The 27731-nt window shown below is 35.4% G+C and overlaps 2 protein-coding genes across 5 annotated transcripts in view; both read left to right on the top strand.

The window, feature by feature from the left end:
• The window catches only part of LOC127864485 (uncharacterized), a 258871-nt gene that overhangs the window by 32991 nt on the left and 198149 nt on the right, over positions 1-27731 (top strand). The window lies entirely within an intron of this gene.
• Positions 2770-21812, top strand: LOC127864490 (uncharacterized). 3 transcript variants are annotated; one of them, XR_008042060.1, is made up of 6 exons: positions 2826-2913; positions 5605-5670; positions 13729-13828; positions 16880-16948; positions 17969-20669; positions 20700-21812. XR_008042060.1 is itself a non-coding variant. In XM_052404119.1 (5 exons), exons 3-5 carry the CDS (start codon positions 13769-13771, stop codon positions 18962-18964), a joined length of 1125 nt encoding a protein of 374 aa, XP_052260079.1. In that variant the 5' UTR covers positions 2771-2913; positions 5605-5670; positions 13729-13768; the 3' UTR covers positions 18965-21812. The 3 variants fall into 3 exon arrangements, 2 of the variants coding, with proteins under 2 accessions (XP_052260080.1, XP_052260079.1); XM_052404119.1 differs by having other exon boundaries at positions 2771-2913; positions 17969-21812; XM_052404120.1 differs by lacking the exon at positions 5605-5670 and having other exon boundaries at positions 2770-2913; positions 17969-21812.

Here is a 27731-nt window from a genome sequence, read left to right as displayed (position 1 = left end):
ATCATAAACAAATACTCACGTGTACATGTAACAGTCCTTTGTGCAGCAGACAATGGCAATCATGTGCAATGTTTTTTAACAAGTCGCTGACACTAAACTCAATGTGAAGATATTCAATCTAATAGCATTTCAGAAACGATCATGGAAACTGTTCAAAACTGCAATAACATTAAAACTCTTTAAATATAGCACTATCACATTGTTTCAAGAAAAAACAGAAACCGTTAACGCTGCACAACCATTTCAAATTACAATAAAACATTGTTTGATCATGAAATCAAACATGTAACTGCCTATTGTCAAGTATTTGTAGCAGTTATAAAACTTTGAACAAACACCATTTTTGTTGACTGACTACAGACAATAGTTGTATTTGTAAAAGTCGACTTATATAAATAAGAGCCGCGCTCTGGGAAAACTGGGGCTTAATGCAGGTTCCTTAAGTGTCGTCCCTGACTAGTCTGGGGTAAAGTACCTTCAATATAATCTGTGACGACACGTACTCAAACAACGAGATTTTCGTGATTTTTTTTTATTTATTAACGACAAATTGCATTAAAAGCGGAATGCACAGGCTACTATGGGACGACGCTTTACTCACATGCAGTAAGAGCCAGTTTTCAAAACAATCATTGCAGATCACATCGACAATAATGTAAAGAAACAATTTCAAGAGCTATTTTTTATACTTAAAGAAATACAATTGTCAATTGTGTCTTTGTTTCTCTGTTAGGTATACAGTATCTGCAACATAATCTTAGTCTGAGTGGATCAAATAAGTGGTGGCGATGTTAGTCAATAAATACTTTCACAATATTAATATTTCACGTATTACGGCTGGATAACGAACGTCACCGAGGAGTTCGACGTTAACGCCTAAATTGTTTATAAGCCGAACCCGTACATATAGTAGGTATAATTTACAAAATACAATTGTTCGTGTTAATACTTGTATTCGAAAACGTGTGGTACAGAATAAATGTGCACTTGTATCCATGAGTTGCGAAAACAGTCCTTTGTGCTGTATAATAACCCTATATGACACTATGTTGATGTACTAAACGTTTTATCATTGTGTTTAAGAATCGAATAGCATTTTTCTACATTAATCGGTGTTATAACTGTCGGGAAATTTACTTCTTACTTGCAATAACGCCGACAAAATTGAATAGCATTTGTATTGTATTGGTGTATAATTTTGTCGGAAAAAAATACGCTTAATTTCTATTTATTCTGACAGTCGTTTATTCGCTGACGTAAGAACCCGTTTCACATACAGTTCCATAGTCGTCAAACAGCAAAAAGAAAACCTTCGCGCCGAACCAATCCCGTCATTTCAAGAATGAAAAAAGAGTTGCTAAGATTTAATCGCGTCATTTTGCCATTAGCGGATGAAAACGTAGTTCAGTCCAAACATATGAATATTGATTAAAATGTTGTTTGTTTTACTTTTTCAGATGTGGTTTAAGCGTGTCTAGTTAAACAACATCTGTAACGAAACATTGCTTTTCAAGTGACGAAATCCGGACCCATTACTATTACATTGCGTGTTAAAAATCTCAAACGATTTTCGCATGTATTAGTATTATAAAGAAAGATTATATAGTGTATATATGTGTGTTTCATTTTCTTGCTTATTATTCAACAACGAAACCGAGCTTGGAAAAAGTATACTTTATAATGATCCGCGCTCAGGGGAAACGGGGCTTATTCATGTGCGTAAAGTGTCGTCCAAGATTAGCCTGTGCAGTTCGCACAGTCTAATAAGGAAAGTAACTTTCCGCGTTTACGGAATTTTCGTTTAAAAAAAAGTCTCTTCATGGCAAAAATCCAGTTCATGCGGAAAGTTGTGGTCCCTGATTACAATGTGCAGTGTGGTCCCTGCTAACAATGTGCAAGTGTGGTCCCTGATACAATGTGCAAGTGTGGTCCCTGATTACAATGTGCAAGTGTGGTCCCTGTTAACAATGTGCAAGTGTGGTCCCTGATTACAATTGCAAGTGTGGTCCCTGATTACATGTGCAAGTGTGGTCCCTGATTACAATGTGCAAGTGTGGTCCCTGATTACAATGTGCAAGTGTGGGTCCCTGATTACAATGTGCAAGTGTGGTCCCTGATTACAATGTGCAAGTGTGTCCCTGATTACAATGTGCAAGTGTGGTCCCTGATTACAATGTGCAAGTGTGGTCCCGATTACAATGTGCAAGTGTGGTCCCTGATTACAATGTGCAAGTGTGGTCCCTGATTACAATGTGCAAGTGTGGTCCCTGATTACAATGTGCAGTGTGGTCCCTGATTACAATGTGCAGTGGTGGTCCCTGATTACAATGTGCAAGTGTGGTCCCTGATACAATGTGCAAGTTGGTCCCTGATTACAATGTGCAAGTGTGGTCCCTGATTACAATGTGCAAGTGTGGTCCCTGATTACAATGTGCAAGTGTGGTCCCCTGATTACAATGTGCGGTTCATCTGAGATGATACTTTATGCAAATGCATTAAACTCAGTTTTTTTCACGGCGCTGCTCAATTTTACTTATTAAATTATTCTATAATCGTCAGATCTATATTTATTTTATTTAATGTGAAAAATCCATTGTTTTAATTTCTCTTTGGAAAAAAAGAATTATTGTGATATTAGCATCGCTCTGGAAAATGGGTTTTAATGCATCCACGTTAAGTTATTTAACAGAGCATGAACTACTTGTCCTTTTAATGTAAATAATTACACGAAAAATAAAGAATCGATGAATAAGTCGAAACAACCCAAACAATTCTGTGTCAATGGAAATCCCCGCAAATTCAATATCGACTTACTTTCGATTTCAAATGCGTCATTGGAAATCTCCGTACAATTCATATCAACTTACTTTTGATTTCAACGGATGGTCACAATACATAAATTCGAACGAACAAGTGAGTTATTATTTGTATTACTTCTGGTTTTTATAAAACATGTTTATTAAGGATTGTTTGATCTTTTGCTAAAATATAATTTGTAATATGTGCAGTTACATTTGAAGTATTCGACCGTGTTAAAGCTATAATTGTAAATTACATTCGTTGTGTTGCATTCGAACATATGAACAGTGTGATAACATTTGAGACTTCTCAACAATTAATTAAATAATCAAATAATTGGTAATGAAATAATGGATGTTGTGGCAGTTATGGGGATTTATATTCATACTTATATACATTTCTTATGATTTGCCTACAATTTCTACATACACATACTGTTTTGATTATATTTGCAATAATTCAATATGCTTTTTTGCATTCACACTGTTAAATAACTTATCATGTCAATCATTACTTGTCGTGTCAATCATTACTTATTATGTCAATCAATACTTATCATGTCAATTATTACGTATCATGTCAATAATTACTTATCATGTGAAGTATTTCTCACTATGTCAATAATTACTTATCATGTCAATCATTACTCATCATGTCAATTATTACTTATCATGTCAACAATTACTGAGCATGTCAAGCATAACTCATCATGTCAATCATTCCTTATCATGTCAATCATTACTTATCATGTCAATCATTACTTATCATTTCAATCATTACTTATCATGTAAATTCTACTCAGATTTTGGATTCAGACTGATTGATAACTGATCATGTCGATCATTACTTATCATGTAAATACTACTCTGTTTTGGGCATTCAAATTGATATGCATCTTCTTCTCCTCAATTGTTGCGTTTGTTTTTCAAGTTTTAATATCAGCCCGAAATCCGGTGACGTGTTTAATGATGTCATAACGTCATAACGTGTAGAATCAACTCGATACCTAACGCATCATTGGTAAATTATGTATTTTATACAATTGAAAATGCTACTTTTATTTTAAATCTATGCGAAGACTTTACTTTTTAGTCACATAATTGAGCGTTACTTTTTAAAATAAATTGTATCATTTTGACATCTTAAATGTATTTCCCGCTTTGCCATCAGCAATAACAATATAAAAATCTATAAGGCACTGCACCATTTTTAGAATTAAAAAACGAAACCAAAAGTAAACCAAAAGTTTACATTTAATAAACAACTACATCTATAACGACATTGCTACACATCCAAAATAGTTTGTCCTAGATAAGTGCTCATCAATTGTTGCATTACCTTTTTACATCATACATTAAAATTAAGGTGTTTTAGTAAAAAAAATTTGACATCATATCGATTTATTGACTAAAACCACTTGTCCTGTATACAAATATTTTAAGTTACTCTTACCAGTGTTTTTTCCAACCAGTAAGCATGAATGATGGCTAACAATAGCAATACCAATCAACTGGTCTATTAGTTACTTGTGTTTAGCTTACCTGAGCACAACGTAAAGACTTTTTGTGATAATATTTTTTCAATCGTCCGTGCGTCACCATTATTTACATTTATGTCACACTAGAGGCAACACTTTTTCACAATCTTCATATAATCGATCAAACATGTGTGCTAGTAATACAGCGAACGAGTAAGAAAATTAATTGCGTAAGTACAAAAAACTATGTCATTTGGTAAACTGAAAGAAACCCCTCGTAAACACTTTGCATGCCACATTTTTTGTCAGAACATTTGTCCCAATTATATACCGACCGAGTTCTAAAATTGTTCAGGTACGTTGAAAAGTTGGCGGGGCAATTTGTATTGAAAAGTGAAACCTTCTGACCGCTCTAGATGCTCCATTTATAGCTCAATTTGAAAGAGATAATATCTCATAACAATCTTCACAATGATATCAGGGCCGATTTCAAAATGTGTTCTGGTTCGTTGAAAACCGTGGCTGCCAGGAGGTGGGCAGTTTTTCTTAAATTGCTAAAGAGAAACCTTGTGAACACTTTAGGGGTCACATTTATTGCGCAGATGACAAATGTCGAAATAAATATATCGACCAAATTCGAAACTGGGTTATATGGGCAAAACTCTAATTGAATAGTTCAAATTATTAAAAGCTTGTTAACCCCAGATGCCATATTTATTGAACAATCGTAAAGAAATTGGTGAGATAATTAAACGTTTCCCTAATATGTCTCCGGCGAGTTTGAAATGTGTTACGTGAGCATTTTAAAAACCATATTTATTTATATATTTATTAAACATACATGTAAGCCGCCATAAAAATATGGGAAAAATCTAGACGCCACATTGTTTATCAAATCATCATACCGAGTTTTAGTTCAGTATATTCAATCGCAGGTGAGTAACTGTGTTGTCCCTTAGCTTGATTATTAGTTGTATGTAACCTGACCGATTTTTACAACGCTATAATTTTTACAAGAAATCGTTTGGTCACGTTTTTCTTAAATTAAAAAAAAAACTTTGCAAGCTTCATTGTCCAGGTAAACAAATAGAAACAGCATATTTTGATACATTTTTATGTTTTTGATTATTATACAAACTACTTTTATTAGACTGTTCAGCGATTTTCTTACTATTTTCCTGATAAGATTTTTTGTTCGTTCGTACTCTTACGATTATCATTTGTTCAATGTAAACTCTCCGCTTGAATCTTATGTTACTCATCATATGTGTAATAGATGATAGATCAAGTTCCTTTTTTATTTACTAATGTTTCGTATCATTTTACAGCCATCTACAACGCCATGCATACCTCGATATCTAGTCAAATCTAATTGGTCTCGCCGTTGACGTTGTGTAAGTTAAATGTTGTATTGCAACATTGATGTGATATGCTGTTATTTGGTTGTAATTATTTGAATAACTCAACTAAACCCATCATTCCTTAAACGTTCAGTACTGCCTCTATCGTTTTGAATTCTTAATGCCCATAGTGATGGACAGTAAAAACTTATGTACATCTATGCAATACTTGTATAATGCTGAAGGCCTAAGACTACATTTTTAATAGTTGTGTAACGCTGTTATTTTACGGATTATTTTGTCATGCATTTTGTAAGTTGATTGTATTGTGTAATTTCAGTTTTACAAGGTTGATCCGTCATCTTGCTAACAAATTAAATCCGGCTGAATGATCCGTTGTCTTCTGTTTAATAAATTCACGATTTCGACATTGTTAAATCACGCGTAACAAGACTGCCGAGATAACGCAAGATTAAGGGTTTAGGGGGGGGGGGGGTTCTGACAGTTTTCGCTCTACAGTAGACACCTTACCTATCCGCTATATTTCCTTTATAAATAGAATAAAAGCGATAAATTGCTGATTTATTACTAATAAAAACAATCATAATTTTTATTATAACGTTCAACGACCATCTGCTCGATAATAGTGCAGTATCATTGTAATTAACGGCTCCGTAATTAACTACCGGTATTGACAAAAATAACAAGATCATACCTTTCTCATGTTACTGTACTGTGTGCTGAAGTGTCAATAATTAAAACAACCCCAGACTTATAATTTTTGAGTGCAAGTTAATTTAAACCCACCCACTAATTAAAAATAACTCTTTTTTTATTATATTAGCTCATTTTTCTAAATTTTCAGAAATAAAAACCAATTGGTACATGTACAGTACACTCCACGCGTTTTCCCCAATATCCCTTCATACTTCGCGGGGATTGACCTGGAGGGATATTAAGAAAGTCCCGCGAGACGCGGCGTTTGCATGATTTTGGACGCCGTGGTTAACGATCGGCAAAACTGATGAGCTGACGCGGCGGCCCTCGGCGTTGGCAACGCGGGGGAAACTCCGCGTTTTACGAGATAACGATCAATTTAATTTTGTTTGACTTCCTGATTTTCAAAAAAAAATACATTTATTACAAGTACATACATGTACATGTAGTATAATATTTACAATTAAAAAAAACAACCAAGATAGATCGATCCCGACGTGGTTGTAGAAGTAGTTGTTGTATAGAAAACTCGTTGATTTGCAACACACAAAACATCGTCTTTTAACTTATACTTACCAATTAATATAAACACAGTTTGCAACATTGTTTTTATTTTGATAATTTAATCCAAAGTTTTCATGTAAGCAGGTGATTTTCTATACTGAACATGTAAACAAATGACCAAGGACCTTAAACATCTCGCAAATCTGGGTGAATTGACAGTTTGGCGTAATCAAAGAAAAGCCGCTTCCTGTCTAAAGGCATAACTTACTCAAGTAAACGCGTTCGACGAATGCATAAGGAATGGTTTTAATTGTCGGAACAAAGTCAATTCTCTGCTAGCTGATGCATTTATTTTCTCTTTGTAGGTAGGTTATTCCATTGATTGCTAAAAGAAGGTGGTAACTATTGAGTTAATAGTTGCATTTTATATTCACAGTTGTATTCTTTTTGCATTGACATTCAAAACAATGTTTACCAGTAATTATGGACCAAATCGGCAGAGTGACATTCACACATGTTAATCCCTTTTGTCATAACACCACAGACAGCAGTCTACACAATAGGTCAGTAGACAAGCTTTGCGTGTTTTCATAACGTCAAATACTTAAAAATCTAGTTCCGCCCAGATGTCTTCTTTAATCAGTTTACAGTATAATTACTGTTAAAATAATTACTCTACTCAAATACCGTAACGATAAAGATTTGGCGTGTTCGATTTGAAATTATTTTGGAGGAAATATCAACTTATTCCCGATATAATTTTGTTAAAAAATACCAAAGAAACTTTTAACCGAAATCAACAAAATTCAATGTTCTCTGCGCTACAAAGTTTGTATAAAAAAAATCAATACACGCATGCTTTGCAGGAGTATACCTTGACCTTGTACATTGCAGCATAATTTTCGCACGCTTTTGTCGGGAAATATACATGATGACTGTATATTGGAAGCATTTGTAAACGTCGTGTTAACATTAAAAATCGTAGTGTGTTTCGGATTACAAATTATTATTCTCATTTGGAAATTTTACGGAACATTTATTCTTGTGTTATATGTGTTATGATTTAAATATTAATTTGTCAAATGTCTTATATTTATGCCCCCCTTCGAAGAAGAGGGGGTAAATTGCTTTGCACATGTCTGTCTGTCGGTCGGTCCGTCCACCAGGTGGTTTCCGGACGATAACTCAAGAACGCTTGAGGCTAGGATCATGAAATTTCATGGGTACATTGATCATGACTTGCAGATGACCCTATTGATTTTGAGGTCACTAGGTTAAAGGTCAAGGTCACAGTGACCCGAAATAGTAAAATGGTTTCCGGATGATAACTCAAGTACGCATACACCTAGGATCATGAAACTTCATGGGTAGATTGATCATGACTCGCAGATGACCCCTATCGATTTTGAGGTCACTAGGTCAAAGGTCAAGGTCACGGTGATCCGAAATAGTAAAATGGTTTCCGGATGATAACTCAAGAACGCATACGCCTAGGATCATGAAACTTCATGGGTAGATTGATCATGACTCGCAGATGACCTCTATTGATTTTGATGTCACTAGGTCAAAGGTCAAGGTCACGGTGACCCGAAATAGTAAAATGGTTTTCGGATGATAACTCAAGAACGCATATGCCTAGGATCATGAAACTTCATAGGTATATTGATCATGACTCGCAGATGACCCCTATTGATTTTGAAGTTACAAGGTCAAAGGTCAAGGTCACGGTGACCCAAAATAGTAAAATGATTTTCGGATGGTAACTCAAGAACGCTTTTGCCTAGGATCATGACACTTCATAGGTACATTGATCGTGACTCGCAGATGACCCCTATTGATTTTCAGTTCACTAGGTCAAAGGTCAAGGTCACAGTGACAAAAAACGTATTCACACAATGGCTGCCACCACAACAGACAGCCCATATGGGGGGCATGCATGTTTTACAAACAGCCCTTGTCATTCATATTGTAGACGTACCTGTGAATTAAAAAACATAATTTGTATACGTATTTATTTTCTATACAATTATCTTTTTTATACATGTACTACAGTATTTAAACAATTTATTATAACAATGTTTTAATTTTTTTGGTATGTCCAGTAGCAAACTGCTAACGCGGAGTTGCGCGGCGGTCACTGATAAGAACGGAAATTGTCTGCATTTACCGACTAGGCTTAAGTAATACACGCCGCTGGAATTAGCGAACGCGGCGTAACGCCGAGCGTTTTATCGAGTTCACCTCGCTCTCTCAACGCCACTTGAACACTCGCTAGCAGAAAAACCCCTGCGGAGGGCAGGGTTGGCACCAATCGACCGCCCCCGGTTTTAACCGGCGGTTTTTACCGGTTAAAACCGTCCTGGTCAATACTCCCGAAGTGGTCATTATTGGTCAATACTGGTCGATTGAACTTTGCCCCCAATTTTGATTAATATTCCATGCCTAATTAAACAATATTGATAATATCAATTAAAAAGACATGTTGCCAATAATATCTTAAGCTATTAATACCCACTATTTTATACCTGTTAATGCAATTTGTAGGCCAATCTCTCAAAAATTTTCCAATTAGTCAAAGTTGGTCAATTGGATTTTTCTGGTTGATTGAACTTTTTTTCAATTCTAATGAATTATTAATGCTCAGATAATTCTGTGCTTGATTCAACAAGAACCTGTCAATTACTGGTTATGAGTTATTCCTCATGCCCCACTGTCCCCACAGTCTTCTTACAGTCTTCTCACCTCTACAGGTTGGGGCATCCAAAACTGTTAATAGGGCCTTAAATGGCACCTTTTTAACACGACCCTTACTTGTCATGTATTTTTGCATAGATTTCTTTAAATACTTTTTAAACAAAATAGTCTAAAAATCTTTTATTTTCCATTGATATAAAAATAAAAAACATAATAAGAAATAATTATTAAAAGAAAAAATAATTGAAAAGAAGAGTCTAGAGTAGACCCACAATTGGAAAACATTTTTTATTGTCAAAATCAAGAACTTTGATTGCTTATTCATTTGAATACCAATTGAACTTTAAAATATGAAAGGAAAAAAACCCTCTTAATACAGAAAGGAGACAAGTTAGAAGTAACTATTTAATTAATAGCAAGTAATCTCCTTTTGTGTGAGTGATATGATATAGCTTAACCATTTGCATGCTGGGAAATTTGTCGACTGCTAAAATGTCGTCTGCAGAATTTCTAAAATTAGCATTTTCTTCTATTTTTTTCAAAGAATACTATCATAAAAGCAAACAGTTTGGATCCTGATTAGACGCCACGTTCTGTGGCGTCTCATCTGGATCCAAACTGTTTGCAAAGGCCTTTAAAATTCGGTTCCCGCATGGAATGGGTTAAGGACAGATTTGTTTAATTGTCAATATGAGAGACATAACACTGCATGCATTTTATTACCAATTAAGGCTTAGGGGCCAAATTTATTACCCTAGAAAACACAAGAGTTCTGTTTGTCCATCTGCTTATCAAATAGATATATCAATAGATAAGTGGAATACTGTGGTAACTACAATAGTAATAATGCTTTAGTAACAGATGTGATACACTGAGATAAAGATATTGCCTCAGTCCTTATGTATTTGAGGCCGTTTCCATAAATAATAAAGAAGTAATTTTTACAGCTTTAAAGATTTTTTTTACAATAAATAACTTTAAAAAAGTGAATCAATTACAGAATAATTATTGATTTAATATGAAAAAGCTCCTTTGTGATGTTTAAATGCTACAATTTTCAATCGACCATTATTGACCAGTAATGACCACTAATGACCAGTATTGACCGGTTTTAACGGGGTATTGACCGCCGGCCCGGTCAATACTCAATTGACCGGTCGATATGCCAACCCTGGCGGAGGGAGCGCGTTTTTTGGGGAAAACGCGTGGAGTGTACTGTATTTGCACATTTTAGTAAACATAAGACTACTTTATTATTAAATTTGTAAATTGTATAATAATCTATATATTTGTATTACTTCTGTTGCAAGCCTAACTTGTTGTGCTTTTAAAATACATAAAAAATCTATTGCTGACAACTATAATATTATTTAAGATCATTATTAAGCAAAAGTAAGTCCCCAATTCCAAGCTTACCCCGGCCAGTTAAACCGGTAGAGTGCTGATCTCTGACTCACTCATGGGTTGGTAAGTTTAAGCCTCAACTGGGATTCATCTCTTAGAAATAATTACACCTTAGGCTACCGTGTCTGTTACCAAAATTGCAGTTGAGGGTCACCGGCATACATGTATCAAATACGTTGCAACTATGTGCTGATGTTAACATTTTCTGAAGATTCAACCACTGAGCAGGATTACTAAGTTAACCCCATTTTATTAGTGAAAAAAAAATATAGTATTATTTGTATCCAAAAAGACGAACCAACTAGTACCTACTAGTACTATCATAAGGAACATCACCCATAAACCATCTATACTTCTAGGTCTTTTGGCTCTGCTACATCAACAGGAATAAGCTTTCGGTTAATGTTTTCTCTGTTAATCATAGGGATTACAGTTTATATTTCATCCCGACAACAAAATCTTTACAATGATAGTATTCATTTTATAGTCAGGTTTTACTTCTTTTAGGTTAAAAACTAAATAGTGAATCAGTTTTTGAGATGAGCTTGTACCAAAACACACACACAAGCTCCTGCAAATACATGTACACACACTTTAATGAGAAAGTATTTGGACTGTCACAGTGATTGCTTGTTGGTTGGAATGTCTCGGACTAACCAGCATATACAAGCAGTCTTCACTTTAGCATTTTTGAACAAATAAGGGCAGCCTGAATCTTTATAGAACAGATTAAAATACCCACTAGCCCGACTATATGAATCAGGAAATTTTAATAGCCCAAATTTAATACATATCACTAGCCCCGGGCTGTCTGGCTAGGGGTTAGCGTCAAGACTGTAAGAGCAATAACAATTCTTCAAACATTGATACTTGTCTTCTTTTGAACAAATTTGCCATGACGGGTAGTTAATTGGGATAGCCCAACACACAACCAATTAAGGATGACTGTGATACAGGTGAAAGTTTAACCCATATGGATATTAAGCCATTGGACATTTGACCAGGGCCACTTATTTAAATTCAAAGTAAATGTTTTCTTGGCAGTGTTAATAGTCATGTCAACACATCACATGTTATGTTAAATGATTACATGACAACATTGGATGTGTAGCAACTTAAACCACCATCCATTTTATTATATTTCTGAATGTGTAGGATATTTTTTAATGTAAGGGTATGGATTAGACACACATCTGAAGTATATTTATTTTATTTATTTCAAAGAACATAGTTATGTAACTGTGATGATGTATAATATTTATTGCAAGACTTAATAAAATTGCAGGTGTAGAAATCTTGAGCTTCATGCAGAATTAGATACACTATCCCAGTTTATGCTGACACTGTGATGTTCCTGAAAAAAAGTTTCTATAAGTTATAACAATAAACCATTCAATAACATTTAAAGACAGCAAAGTTATCTGTTTTTAAATAATTGTTCTTTTTAAAGAAAAGTATTTTACCAAATGTCATCTAACTTCTAATTTGCCCAAACTTAACAAGTAAGATGTTTTTCCATATCCCACCCGCTTTAGCATGTTTCTTTTTTACCTATTTTAAACACAATAAAATCGAAATAAAGCATAAACATGAATGACAATTAAATCAAACATACTAAGCTAATAAAAATTACAAAAAATATCATACCATATAAGTAATATCTGCAAATTATTGGGAAATTATAATTGCTTCAACACAGAACTGTATGCAGACGCACTGCAGTAGGTGATCGAGTAACCCCCCCCCCCAGACCTCACTATCATCCAGAGTTGTCTCCCTTAAAATAATGTCGAAAAGGTGAATATCCGGCCGAATAATTGGACCAGTAAAGTAACCTTGGACGTTTGACCCACTTGTTTATAATATTAGATCTAAAAATGAAGGCCTGGATATAACAATTATGCTGCAATAAAGCATATTTTATATCATATACAATGCAAAAGCTTCCATAATTATGACCATTCATGTGTGTGTCGGTAAGTCAGGAAAGTTCTTTATTTAATCGCAAATTCAATGTACATGGTAGATATTGTAAACAATGAACTAACCACGACGGGTTCAGAAACAGTACTAACACAATATGATGGCTAAGATATTGATCACGAACACCGCTTCCGCTTCAACAGTGTTCCCACTTCTCTGAGATAGAATGTTGTTTAACGTTTGTTAAAATCGGCGCGTATTTATCAGCTGACGTTAAAAAAAAAGTATGCAGTATCTTAAATATCTTTAAGCGAACGGAATAAAAAACATTGAATATGTATTGTTTCCGAACAAATCAACGCATTAGTGTTAATTAGCTATTTTTGTAATAGTTCAATGTCCATACGCCAAATTTTCAACAGAAATACTGTCCGGAGCCAGCATTACACCTGTTTTCAAATTGCATTAATTCTACTTCCTGTATGTAGCTTTAGTTACAATACCAATGTTTTGATAACTTACAAACAAACAAACATCCAAGAAAAATCACCACAACTCAAGCCTGACATTCATTATTATTTAGACACTCAAAAAGTGCTTACTTAAGCAATGTTCTCTTTATTTACAAATTTGACCGGGGCCAACTCGCATTGGTGGCTACAAAGTTTGTTGTGTGCAGCCTTATGTACGCGAAATGAGATATGTTCCATGATGTGATTTATTTCGAGCTTGGAAGTTAAATAGATATATTACTCTGAGTTAAATTGTTTCTTATTTGATTGGGGTATGTACCTTATATTTAAACGTTTGACGCATCGTAATAGTATCGCAGATAGCATGTTAATAATGATTAATTCTTGATACGTTCAGGTTACACGAGATTGAAGAAGTACAGGTTGCGTTTAGCAAGATGTGGAACCTTTCAGTGGATATGGAAGCCGCGCAAAGAGAATCAAGGATGCAGAACAAGGTTTGTGCTTTCAAAGAATCCTATATGTTATGTTAGCATGTTTTTGTAACATTATAACTTACACAATACTTGTAGTAGCATAAACTGTTGCGTTTCGTCACAGAAATTACTTTAAACGAGAAACATAATAAATTGCATTTTTAACTTAATGTAAATAAATTTACGAAAAGCTGTCTCAGTAGAAATTTAAGTTAAGAACAGAAAGTATGTGATATAAATGATCATGCCCGGCTTAGCTCTGCTGTAATTGTTTGTCTAAATATAACGTCATTTGGAAATGCTGTGATTGTATTGAGTCACTGAAACATAGATAGCACAAACCGATTATGTTATACGATACATTTCAGAAAATTGTTTTAGCGTTATATGTTAATGATTGCCGTAAAAACCAATGGTTCATATTTCATATTTTGTTATGGCCCCCTTCGAAGAAAGGGGGGTATATTGCTTTGCACATGTTGGTCTGTCAGTCGGTCCGTCCACCAGGTGGTTTCCGGATGATAACTCAAGAACGCTTGGGCCTAGGATCATGAAACTTCATAGGTACATTGATCATGACTCGCAGATGACCCCTATTGATTTTGAGGTCACTAGGTCAAAGGTCAAGGTCATGGTGACCCGAAATAGTAAAATGGTTTCCTGATGATAACTCAAGAACGCTTGGGCCTAGGATCATGAAACTTCATAGGTACATTTATCATGACTCGCAGATGACCTCTATTGACTTTCAGGTCACTAGGTCAAAGGTCAAGGTCACAGTGACCCGAAATAGTAAAATGGTTTCCGGATGATAACTGAAGAACGCTTAGGCCTAGGATCATGAAACTTGATAAGTAGATTGATCATGACTCGCAGATGACTTCTATTGATTTTCAGGTCACTAGGTCAAAGGTCAAGGTCACAGTGACCCAAAATAGTAAAATGGTTTCCAGATGATAACTCAAGAACACTTATGGCTAGGATCATGACACTTCGTAGGTAGATTGATAATTGCTGGCAGGTGACCCCTATTGATTTTGAGGTCACTAGGTCAAAGGTCAAGGTCACGGTGACCCGAAATAGTAAAATGGTTTCTGGATGATAACTCAAGAATGCTAATGGCTACGATCATGAAACTTCATAGGTACATTGATCATGACTGGCAGATGGCCCCTATTGATTTTCAGGTCACTAGGTCAAAGGTCAAGATCACAGTGACAAAAAACATTCACACAATGGCTGTCACTACAACGGAGAGCCCATATGGGGGGCATGCATGTTTTACAAACAGCCCTTGTAAAAACCAATGGTTCATATTTCATATTTTGTTAAATAACAACTACATTCTTCTCAGGGGAGCATCAACAAATATAATTGCCACAATAAACCACGCTCGAGTGTCATTTGTTCCAAAGGAAACTAAATATGTATATAATACATACCTTACTATATACATGTATAGTAACAAATTTGTACAGTTTGTCATACATGTACCTTTATCACCGTTGCGGGGTCATTATAAATATTTGGCCCTAAGGTCGATTATTTATAATCGGCCCTCAGACTATGTGCGTGTGACGTTAAACTGGAAAAAAATTGCGTCCACATTCAGCCTTAGCCACAAATCAACGAAATAATCAATCATTATTAGATTATTAAATGACAGGTAGCACACAATTGGGATAATACAAATATCGATTGAAACTAAAGCTGTGCTTCACACTAGATTGATGCCTTTATTTAAGCTTTAACAGGATTCACCAAACAGCAAAATTTTTAAAATAAAAGACACAATTATCTCTATGACAACTTTAATCCGATGCTTACAATAATTAAATGACAACGATGTGCAATCCGTTTTTTGTATTCTTTTCGTTTATCTATATTTATTTTGAATCATACTTTTTTAAAGGGATCTTTTCACGTTTTTGTAAATTGACAAAATTGCAAAAAGTTGTTTCAGATTCGCAAATTTTTGTTTTAGTTATGATATGTGTAAGGAAACAGTATTACTTAACATTTACCATGGTCAAATATAGCCATTATATGCATCTTTTGACGATTTTAAAACCTAAAAATTATGAAGCGTTGCAACGCGAAACATTGAATAATTTGGAAAGTTCTGTTGTTGTCGTTAACTTTTGTGAAACTACGAAGATTGCGTATATGAGGTATACAATACACTACTTTGTATACTCGGATGAATAGCCGAGAAGGCTAAAGCGATTTTACGTCAGGACCTCGGCAGGACTCCAGGGGTCACTGGTTCGAAACCTGCTCCAGGCAATGTTTTTTCTTTTTAAATCTTATTCTTGAGTTTTTACTGGAGCTTTTACGATCCAATGTTTACATTTATGAATATAAAGCATTTAATGAATAACTTCAAAACATGCCAAAATCTGTGAAAAGGTCCCTTTAAACGATTGTAGCGAATGCTACCCACTGTCACCAAAAACACGATTTATAAAATTGAATTACTTGTCGGCGCGATTACAAGAATTTTATCAAAGCTTCCAATTGTGCACGACAAATGCACAATCCGAAATACGTTTTTGTTTTCGTTCGAGGCTTCAAAATATTCTATATAAACTTTCCACGTCCCAATAGTTTCGTCACAGTAATTACGTCACAGAAATACGTAACAAAACAAAGCTAAACAAAACAAAGTAGGGTATATATTAAAGACGTTAATACGGGCCGTTATGCTCCCTGCGGGCCGATAATCACTGCCCGCCCCGGCTCAGCCGTGTATTATCCTCTAAATATTTCCTTTTTACGAATACACTAGCGAAACACTTTAATACTAAATAATTATGTATTTATTCTACAACATAAGAAATTAATGCATTGTGATTTTCAACAATCTGATTCAAATATATATTGGATATGATTATCCATAAAAGCCAATGACAGGCAAGTCACTTTGATCAAGTGGACCATGTAATTAACTGGTGTGTTCTTTTATATAAATTGATATTAACTTGTAATTATATTTTCATCAAAATTTCGAATCGTATAAATAGAGTTTCTAGTATATAATTTTTGCTAATCATGGTACATGTTTTTTATTAGGAAAGCGATATTGGTGTCAGAAGAGCGTCGAACAAAAAGCATCATCAAAACCTTCAATCAATCATGCAGGTATATCATTAGCATTTGTTTGAAAATTAGTTGTTTGTATTGTAAGGTTATACTGAACATAAGGAATACAGAACACGTTCTCAGAGATACGGGCAAACTGACTGAGAGACACACAAATTGTTGACCACACAGAAATGTAAAAATAGACAGACAAGAAAGCCACATATATACATGAGGCGCGCTCTGTGAAAACGGGGCTTATGGCATGTGCCTAAAATATCGTCCCACAATAGCGAGTCAGTACCGGCCTGTGTATTCCGCACAGACCTGTGAAGTCCGCACAGGCTGATTAGGGACGACACTTTCCACTTTTTAGTTTACTTCTCTTTTAAAAGAATACTCTTCAGAAAAAAATCCACTTTCGGCGGAAAGTGTCGTCCCTGATAAGCCTATGATGACTGCAAAGGCTAATCTGAAGTTAAGAATACAGACAGGCATCGTTGAAAAAGTAAGTCAGTCTTTCTTTGGACAGGCATAGCGGAACAGACAGACAGACAAATATATAGATAGACAGCCTAGACACAAGGAGTGACTGATATACTTTCTGACTGGCTAACTGAAACAACGACTGGCAGGCCTGCGAACCGACAGGTCGGTCTCCAACTCACAATCAGGCAACCTGGGCATCCACATTAACATAAACGGAGCAAATTACAATTTTAAATAAGACTTCAGCCTATTGTTTTGAATCATATCTGATTTATATCTATCATCGCGCGTATGGATTTATCAGTTCTCGTATACATGTTTGTCGATTTAATATACTTACATACTTAAAACTATTTTATATTAAGTACTATCAATACATTTGGTTTTGATATATTTCACCTGCTGCATGTTTGATACAAACGATAAAAGATGTACTAGTAAAGAGTTATCAACAGAAACATGTAATTAATTGATATCAAATTAAACAAATAATATACGCAATGTGTATCGAAAACATTGCAAAACTATGCTCAATATATACGTACAAATGATCAAACCTAATTGAAAGAAATATAATATATGCATATTTAGATTCCAGAGCATTTCGCAGAATTGTCTATTCGGATGTTTGACGCACTTGACGACAGTGGAGCTGGGAAGGAAACTGTATTGGAGCGGAGGAGAACTTTCTTGCGGAGGGAGCACATTGAGAAAATAGCATTTCAACTACAAGGAAACAACATTGAGTGTTTTCATTTCGGGAGCCAGTCGGAAGGGACCACAACTCCCGGTCTCCAGTCTGATATTGATTTCCTATTGAGCTACAACAAATGTAATATCATGACAGTCTGGGAAGACTGGAGGACTGGGATGTATAACCTTCTGATGCTCCACGACAACACCACTCCACCTCAGCAGTACTTGCTACAAGTCATCCAAGACTACACACCGGAACCAGTGACCAGTCTGACCGATGACTGTTTCGTAAGGAAAGATTCTGGGCAAATACTGTTCAGCGCTGAAAGATGGAAAAATAACATCGCGTATGATACTAGAGATCAAGTATCATGTACATTTCATGTACGCAAACCTCTTCCTGAAATACAGCACTGGATAGACAGATGTAAAGGTAAACACTGGCCACCTGTTCAGCTTCTCGAGGCTGCACGGATAGCTCCGTGTTTCCTGGTACCAGCAGGACATCCAGACAGTGATTACAAGCGAGAAGAATGGCGACTGTCTCCAGACCTCATAGAACGAATGTTGACATTTAGCTTCAATATGACTCAAATAAAATGTTACATTGTTTTAAAACTTATCAAAAAATCATTATTTGCTTACATTGTGGGGGATGCTATTACAAGCTTTCATTGTAAAACTATAATGTTTTTCACCATGGAAAGAACACATCCTTCTCTGTGGTGCCAACACAACCTTATGTCTGTACTTTTGCTCTGTTTACACTTATTAAGGCGATGGCTGCGATTGGGAAGGCTTCCGCATTATATCATAGAAGGTGTGAACTTGTTCGATGGGAAACTCTCAAAGTTGCTGCAGAAACGCCTTTTAGTGTATATAGCTCGTTGATAAGTAATAACTTACAAGATGTTTTTTGTATTGGTATAGATAATATAAGTTGTCGGTTACAATCCTGTAGTATGCGGCCCATTGTACAGACTGGAGAACTAAGAGGTGTATGCTTAAGAAACAGCATTCGATTACTGCTGAAGTTTGAGTGCTTGGAAAGATTGATTCATGTGTTAATTTACTTAAAACATCAACAAAGCAGTTCTCATAACACCTTCATGCAACATTTAAAATATTTAATACGCACATTTTTTGAAAATTCAACGAATGGCACATCGAAAACTGCAGCTTTAGAATGTATTAAACACGTTTACACTTTACAAATATCAGTGCAAACATCTTACTTTTTGCGACTGCGAAACGTTCTTGACGGAGAAAAAATAAGGCGTGCCCAATATTCCTTTAATTCGGATGTAGCTTCTAGTCGCTTAAAGTTTGCTTCTATGCTATACTGCAGTGGTCATCTTCAAGCGGCAGTACGAGTGTTGGAGGATGTGGAGAGGAGGTATCACAGCAAGGTCAAGGCTGTGTGTGCATTTAGAAGACTAGTGGGAGACAGGGATCTGAAGGTGTTTGCTGATATGCTATTAGGCAACACTGACTCCAGTGAAATGCCATTCACATTCTGTGTAAATTTTTCAAGACAGGAATCGCACTGTACCCCTTTCATTTTATTGTTTGAAATGAATCGCAATATCACTGAAGAGGAAGTGGCACAGAGAGATTTCAGTGAGAATATCTGGATGGACAGTGCTGAGGTGGATGCTCGTCCGTTTCTATACTATCTGCAGTATCTCACGTATGGAGGACTCGGTGAACGTGACAAAAAGCTGCATGCGTTAAGAAACTTGGTGTCTAACATGCGTGATAACAGACATCAAATCAACTTTTATCACCTAGAGACTGCCGTAAACTTGTTGGGACACTGCTATGAAATGGAAGGAGATTATGAAAGAGCGTTGAATTTTTACGAGCTGTCGTTGAGTATTTGTGATACAAACAATGCCGCTAATTGGCACGCCCGGCGTGTTCTGCGTCTTATAAGCGGTTAAAACTACGATACAACGAGTTTTCTTGAGTACACCATTTACATATGAACTGTGCATGTCTTTAAGATGCTATAAATCATGTATCGAATGTTAGAAAATATAAGGAAACGCATTCTATATTTTGAAATATTAACATTGTTGATGTGTTCTTTTTGCACTAATGATTTTTTCATAGATGAAACTATCTTGTACGTTCTGTAAAGTGCTTGTGTATAAAGATACATACCTGCTATATGCTTGAGCTGATTACAATTTATTGGGAATAAATGACCTTAATGTTATGTTAATGTTAATGTTAATGACCTTAATGTTATAAAGTAAACGAAGTTATCGAGAGCCTCTACAATTATGAATATACTTCTTACATAGCCATATGAACATTTATATGTATACTTCAAGAGTATCACACTCTATTGTTCAAATAGCCTAGGTGTTGTTGTTTTTTCAAATCACGTTACATTTGTGCGTTTTTCAAAATAATTCAATGTTTAAAATACTTGTCATATCATATGACATGAAGTACTTATAACGAATATTTTTGTATGTCTTTCATACACATACAATATTTAGAATGTAAAATCATAACTGTTCTCTTGCAAAATATATGTCACCAATATATGTATAGATATATCACAGTTTAATATAGTTAGTTTAAGGTAGATTTAAGGATGTAATATGTACTTAAGGCACATGTTCGTAGGCAACTTTAATGTTTTTTTAATGATTCCCATCCTGTATTTGTTTAGCTCCGCAACTTTATGGTACATGACGGTAAACGATAATGTGTGTTAAACTATGTTCATTGTTCAAGTATGCCCCAACGACCTATATACAACCTATAATAATTGTTTTCTGCCAGCCCACATCTCACGTTTAAAGTTGGACACACATATGTATATTGATTAGATGTGTCCTTTATTTCAAATGAGCTACTTTTTATATTACTTAATGTTTTAAATATTGTTTGTATAAACAATGCATTATAGTTAGTATCATGCATATAGATGCCGACACAACTGTTTAAACGTTTTAAATGTACCATAAACCCTCATTAACATGAATTCATGCCTCAAATTTGCAAAAGCGATGTATTGCTGGTTATATATTATATTGAGAACAACATGACACACAATTGTGATTTTTTACCATTAGTCCCCTACTTCCTTAAGAGCATCTCAAATCCTGTACAAACACTGAGTTGATTATAAGTTGGTGTAAACTATGTAGCAGCCACATACATCTTACATATAATTGGCAACGCAATGAGTTATCGGTGTTAAATAGTTCCATGGCCAAACTGATAACCTAATTACTCGCATTTTGCATGATATATATATATATATAAGAACAACGATATTAAAGCACCGCTGTTGAAAAACGGGGTTTAATGCACACGCGTAAATTGCAGTCAAAGATTAACATGTGCAGTGGGCACCGGCTGATCTGGGACGACTCTTTCCGTTGTTATTGTGTGTTGTTTTCGTTTGAAAGAAGTATATTCCTATCTGAAAATCCAGTTAAGGCGAAAATAGTCTAAATTTAGCCTGTGTGCACTGCACAGGCTTATCTGGGACGACATTTAACGCACAGTCGTTAAGCCCCGTTTTCTTATATGCATTTGACTCAGAGCTTCACACTTGGTGCTTACTATCTTTTGATAAGTTCCTTCTTGTCAATCAGGTGAATGTTTACATTGGTCAGTTATGTGAGTCATCAGTAAATATGTGATCCCTTGTTATGCAAATGCATGTGATATGTTAAAACTGTTATCATCTGTACAATAAATATTCAGCAGGATCTCTGATGTTTACCGATTATGCTTATAATGCGCTCCATTTTCATGTAGGTGATTTGAGACAGGGAGGGGCGATACGTTGACATTCCGTTCAAAAAATTGTTTGTGAAGTTTTCGAATTATTCTTTAGAAACATTTTGTTTGTTTTCTACCGTTTTTATACGCCCGTATAAAATACGGGACGTATTATGTGAAACCCCTTGGCGGGCGGGCGGGCGGCGGGCGGGCGGCGGGCGGCGGGCGGAAGGCATCACTTTGTCCGGACTCTAATTCAAATTGTATTCATCCGATCTTCACCAAACTTGGTCAGCAGTTGCATCTAGTTGATATCTAGGCCAAGTTCGAATATGGGTCATGCCGGGTCAAAAACAAGGTCATAGGGTCAATAAGTGCATTTTCAAAGGTGCCACTTTGTCCGGACTCTATTTCAAATTGTATTCATCCGATCTTCACCAAACTTTGTCAGCAGTTGCATCTAGTTGATATATAGGCCAAGTTCGAATATGGGTCATGCCGGGTCAAAAACTAGGTCACGGGGTCACTAAGTGCATTTCAATGATTAAGCATGGTGTCCGCTTTCTAATTGAAGTAGTTTTCATCCGATCTTCACCAAATTTGGTCAGAAGTTGTGTCTAGATGATATGTAGGTCAAGTTCAAATATGGGTCATGCCGGGTCAAAAACTAGGTCACGAGGTTACCTAGTGCATTTCAAGCATTAAGCATGGTGTCCGCTCTCTAATTGAAGTAGTTTTCATCTGATCTTCACCTAATTTGGTCAGAAGTTGTGTCTATATGATATGTAGGTCAAGTTCGAATATGGGTCATGCCGGGTCAAGAACGAGGTCACGAGGTCACATACTGCATTTCAAGCATTTAGCATGGTGTCTCCTCTGTAATTGAAGTAGTTTTCATCTGATCTTCACCAAATTTAGTCAGATGTTACATCTAAATGATATGTAGGTCAAGTTCAAATATGGGTCATTCCGGGTCAATAACTAGGTCTCGACACGGACTCTAGATTTCAATATACATTCCGTGGTCTCGAGGTCACTTAGTGCATTTCAAGCATTGAGCATGGTGTCCGAAACTTTCGAACGGGCGTATCTTGTGACAGTTTGGCACTCTTGTTATTATTTTACTTTATTATTAATTATCTTTTATTTCCAACTAGGTATTGGTTCTGCATAAACACACCATATAAGGAATCGCATATGGTCAACTCACACGTTTTTACATTATAAACGTGTTCCCTTACTTTGCATTTAAACTTAATCATCCATGTATAAGACGAACCCAGAGGATGAGTGTCTAAGAACATCTAAACGTCGTTCTTGGAAAACGGGGCTAAATGCATGTGCGTAAAGTTTCGTTCCAGATTATCCTTTGCAGTCCGCGCAGGCTAATAAGGGATACACTTACAAGGGATTTTCCGTTTACAATAATTCTCATTTCGCGAAATGCCTGTCCAGTTAAAAGGCTAATATGGGACGACACTTTATCAACATGCATTAAGTCCGGTTTTCGAAGAGCATTGCTCAATTGAATAAAGCATTAATGTATAAGAAAAACTGAGAGGATGGCTGTAAAAGAAACCCATATGTTACACTGCAATGCCTTTACAGACTTAATTGTTATTTAAATGAAATAGTTATTTTGAGAGACTCTTTCAAATTAAACAAATACATTTGCATCTAATCAGTAAACGAGACTGCTAACGGCCAGAACGTTTTCAAATATATATGGCGCCGTGTTTCAAACGATGTTTCTCTTGAAAGCTTACTTTGTACGATGAAAACAAATCGATATCACATTAAAACGAAATCAAGATACTAACATGCTAATCAGGGACGACACTTTCCGCTATCACGAAATGTTCCCATTTAAGGAAGTATTAGCCGACTGCACAGGCTAATCTGAGACGACACTTTACGCACATGCATTTAGCCCTGTTTTCCGAGAGCACGGCGCATACATATTTACATATATATTTACGAGACTCCGTGTCCATTAAAAAGTGTAAAAACCACTGATTTGTGAATGCAACCAACTGAACAGTCGGCAACTTAATCTTTAACAATTCATCAGTTTAATGAGTATGCATTTTAACTCCTTAAATAAACACTGAAATAGACAGTGCTCGTTCCGCTCAATAAATATTCACGTCAGCGTCGCAAACTGAAGCATGTTAACGTCAGTCGCAAGTAGTAAAATCGAGAAAAAATGTGCGAGTGTACATATAGAGAATAATAGGTTAGTGTTGATTATATATCAGGTTTATCGTGCGAGGCTTAGAAAACAAAAGGCACGAGAATTTGGCGTTTGGATTTGCATGTTTCTGTTATCACTTCTCCAGTAATGAGTTAAGGTTTTTACTTAAAATTTTTCATGTGATCATTTGACTATATTATGTGGAAGACCAACTAATTGTTTTTAATAAGAATTCAATACTGCTGCAGAAGCTGGAGTTTCACTTCTTTATATCATCTATATTAGTATAAGTTAAATTGTCGCGTTTGCCATCTGTATTTATAATAGCTTCAATGCCGGGAACGGACTAAATACGGAATGAAAACGTCGTTTCATGATGGCAACTTACTCTTTACCGGTATATAATAATGTTTCGTCCGAACAGATGTTCAGTTAATGCGATTTGTGTTAAAGTGTCTCTCGATTTCTTACCGGGAAGTGTACGTACGTCCACATTGCTCTGAAGGCCACGCTTACTTATACATTTAAGAATTGAGTCTCCGATTAATAACGTTCTATTTTGTTCAAGTCTGGATTTATGTTCGAAGTCATTAGTATGTGCGTTTCCGCTTCCTGTCAGTTCCGAAGTGTTCTGCGAATTTTGCAAAGCGGGCGACGTTATTTCTACATCAAATGATTGCGTCGCGGGAAATGTTGTACGATTATTTGATAAATCATACGATCTATTAGGAGTTTCCATCAATTTATTTAGCGATATTTCAGTTTCTTTTTGTTGCGTTAAAATATTAGACATCTGGGTTTTCATTGATTCAGAGAAGGATAGCCATCGTTTTAGAAGTCCCTCGTTCAGGTTGCTCATTTGCGTTTTAACAGATTCTGAATTTGAAGTAACATCTTTCAACTTATTTTTCATGTCATTACAGCACAGAGTGTATTGATTTTTTAAACCACGTATAATATCTTTTATTTCAGCGAGTTGCGTTGAGGTCTGTAGTATGTGTTCCCGCATTACACTTTTGAGTTCATTTATTTCAGTGTCTTTATTAATTCGACAAGCATGCTTTTCTTTTCGTACTGACTGAACTGATTCATTGAGGCGACGTAATTCTTCATGGCTATCGGATTCATTTTGATTTTCCGAAAGTTTATATTCATTTTTGCTTATTGACATCAAACGTTTTTTTAAGGCATTTTTAACATCAGTTGTTGTTGTTTCGTCATTTATTAATCTTTCCTCTGTTTTTTAACATCGCTGGCCGGTGAATTTTCCCGTTTATTAAACACGACCTTGTTGTGTGATACAAGTTTAATGTATAAATACCCTGTCGACCAGAACTTAACTTGTATTGCGTTTTAACAAGATTTCCCTGTCTGTCGTGAACCGGAACATTGCAACATTTATACGGAAGAGTGTTATTGCTGAAAAACTGATCCGCCGCAATCTTGAAAAGTTCATACATACCAGGGTTTAGTAAAAGTCGAAAACCTTCACCTGTCTCGTACACAATCACATCTTCTTGATCGGTGGAATTTAACTTTTTTTGTAGTGACATCCTCATATTTAGCGTGTAATCCACACCAACTGCGGCGCCATCAGTAACATTTATTAACCCGGCGGGAGCCGCTGTCCCAGCGAAAGGCACAATATTACTCATGTTACGTCGTTTACTTTTGTCCGAAATCCACAAAATTACATTGTTCTATCGACTTTTTTCAGTTATTCTGTTTTTGTATTGTTTAAATGTGTTTTTTTTTAAACCAGACTATTAAAAACAGTTAAAAACTTAATTTAAACGTTAAGAGTTTGACCATCTTGGTATACAAAGTCTTACATTAACTTTATTTAAATTAATGATACGATTTTACTCATATTTTCTAATTACACGACCTTAAAACTCCCTACGATTTATAAGAGACAATTGCGCTCGAATTACTGTACAATATTTTCACAATATCCTATATCATTACCACGAATATAGAAATATTACGCTATTTGACTTTTAACAAATGTTGATGATTTATAAAACAAGAGTGACAATGAATATATTATACCTTGTCAGTGACTTCAGGAAAGGTTTCACGCTTTCTTGGGAGTCTTCATCCGCAGACACGTGTCCTAAATTTGAAACAATAATTTAGCCTCGTTGCGTTACAACTATGCTTAATACACGTGCGAAATGTTTCACCCGAGATCACCTTGTGTAATTCACACAGTCTCATCAGACGCGACATTTTCGGATTTTTGTTTAAAAGATACCTCCCTTAAACGAAAACGACGTTAAAATTGTCGTCCGTGATTAGCATTTGAGGACAACACAAGCTTATCTTAAGCTATTCCCTTACGCAAATGCATTAAGCCCCGTTTTCCCAGAACGCAGCTCGATTTCATAACACGCATAGGACATATCAGACAAATACTGTTGACTTCAAAACTCTAAGCATTCAAATGAAGTAATCGCGCGTAAAACATTTGTTTAATCTTTGAAGTATTTTATCGAGTTTAACAAGTTGTCTTTGTTTATCGAGTTCCAGAACACAAGTGTTACAGTTGTTTATTGTGTGATTACAGTTCTTTAACTTGTTCCAAAGCAAATTATGTAACATATGTTTGACAATAACACTTTGCTATCTGTAAAATGATTTCACGGTTAATAAAACAAATTTAAAATGTGTACAACTATTTTTGAATTAAAAAATAATACAAGCAAACTAATGCGCTACTCTTCAATGCAAATTTATCAATAAAATTATCAGTCTACTAGAAGGCCCATCCATAAAGGCAAAATAGTATTGTGTACGTTCTATATGTTTGATGATGGCATGCTGCATAAACCATTTTTGTATAATTGACACAATTTAAATGTGTACTCAATAGATTTAAAATTAATGCCAATACATATAAAAGCTTGCTTAATAAGTAAACTAAAACTGTATCCGAATTCACAAAAAACAATCTACATACTTGACCCATCAGTATATTCGAAAGTTCTGCATACACTCTTTTAACTTGAAACACAAATCTTTGGAAATTAATATAAGGTTTTACCTCGGAAGAACATTATCATTATTTTTAACACATAACACGTGCTCAGTGACTTTAAACATAAGTTTGTTGCGTCCATGTTATTCCACTTACTTTGTTTACTTTGATTTAAAATCGCTTTACTTAAAATCCTATCTTTTCGGAATATTGTGTTTGTATAGTATGACCTTATCAAATTTCGAACGTTTATCGATAATTTTAACTTTTTGTTGCTTGTTCTCGAGCAAAAATGATAAGACTTGTGTACATAACCGAAAGGCAAAATGTATCTTAATTTGCAAATATTACCAGTTGTATTATTTTCGTAACCGATACACAGACAAATATCCTTAGGCGGATTGTAGTTATTCATTTTAAAACATTCAAGGTTTATAATATACGTTTGACAGACAACAATTTATGTGACATACGCAGCGAGTCTGAAAATTGTTAAAATGTACCAAAGATTTGTTAAGTTGAGTTCCTTAATTATACTTGTTAATGTCGGTAAACTTAGAAGCGACTGCATCAACAATCCATATTATACATATATAAAATGACGTCCTTACGTTATAACGGTCTGTATACGGGTTCGTAAGCACATTCCTCCATCTTCAAATACTAAGATATATATTCCGCGGACGAAATAAATTATTGTCAAGGTCGCCGTGGTGTCATGGATATGGTGTCCG

The sequence above is a fragment of the Dreissena polymorpha genome, chromosome 1 (genome assembly GCF_020536995.1).
Source record: "Dreissena polymorpha isolate Duluth1 chromosome 1, UMN_Dpol_1.0, whole genome shotgun sequence".
Lineage (NCBI taxonomy): Eukaryota > Metazoa > Mollusca > Bivalvia > Myida > Dreissenidae > Dreissena > Dreissena polymorpha.
The sequence above is the reverse complement of the archived record's forward strand: the minus strand, read 5'-3'. Positions and strand labels throughout refer to the sequence as shown.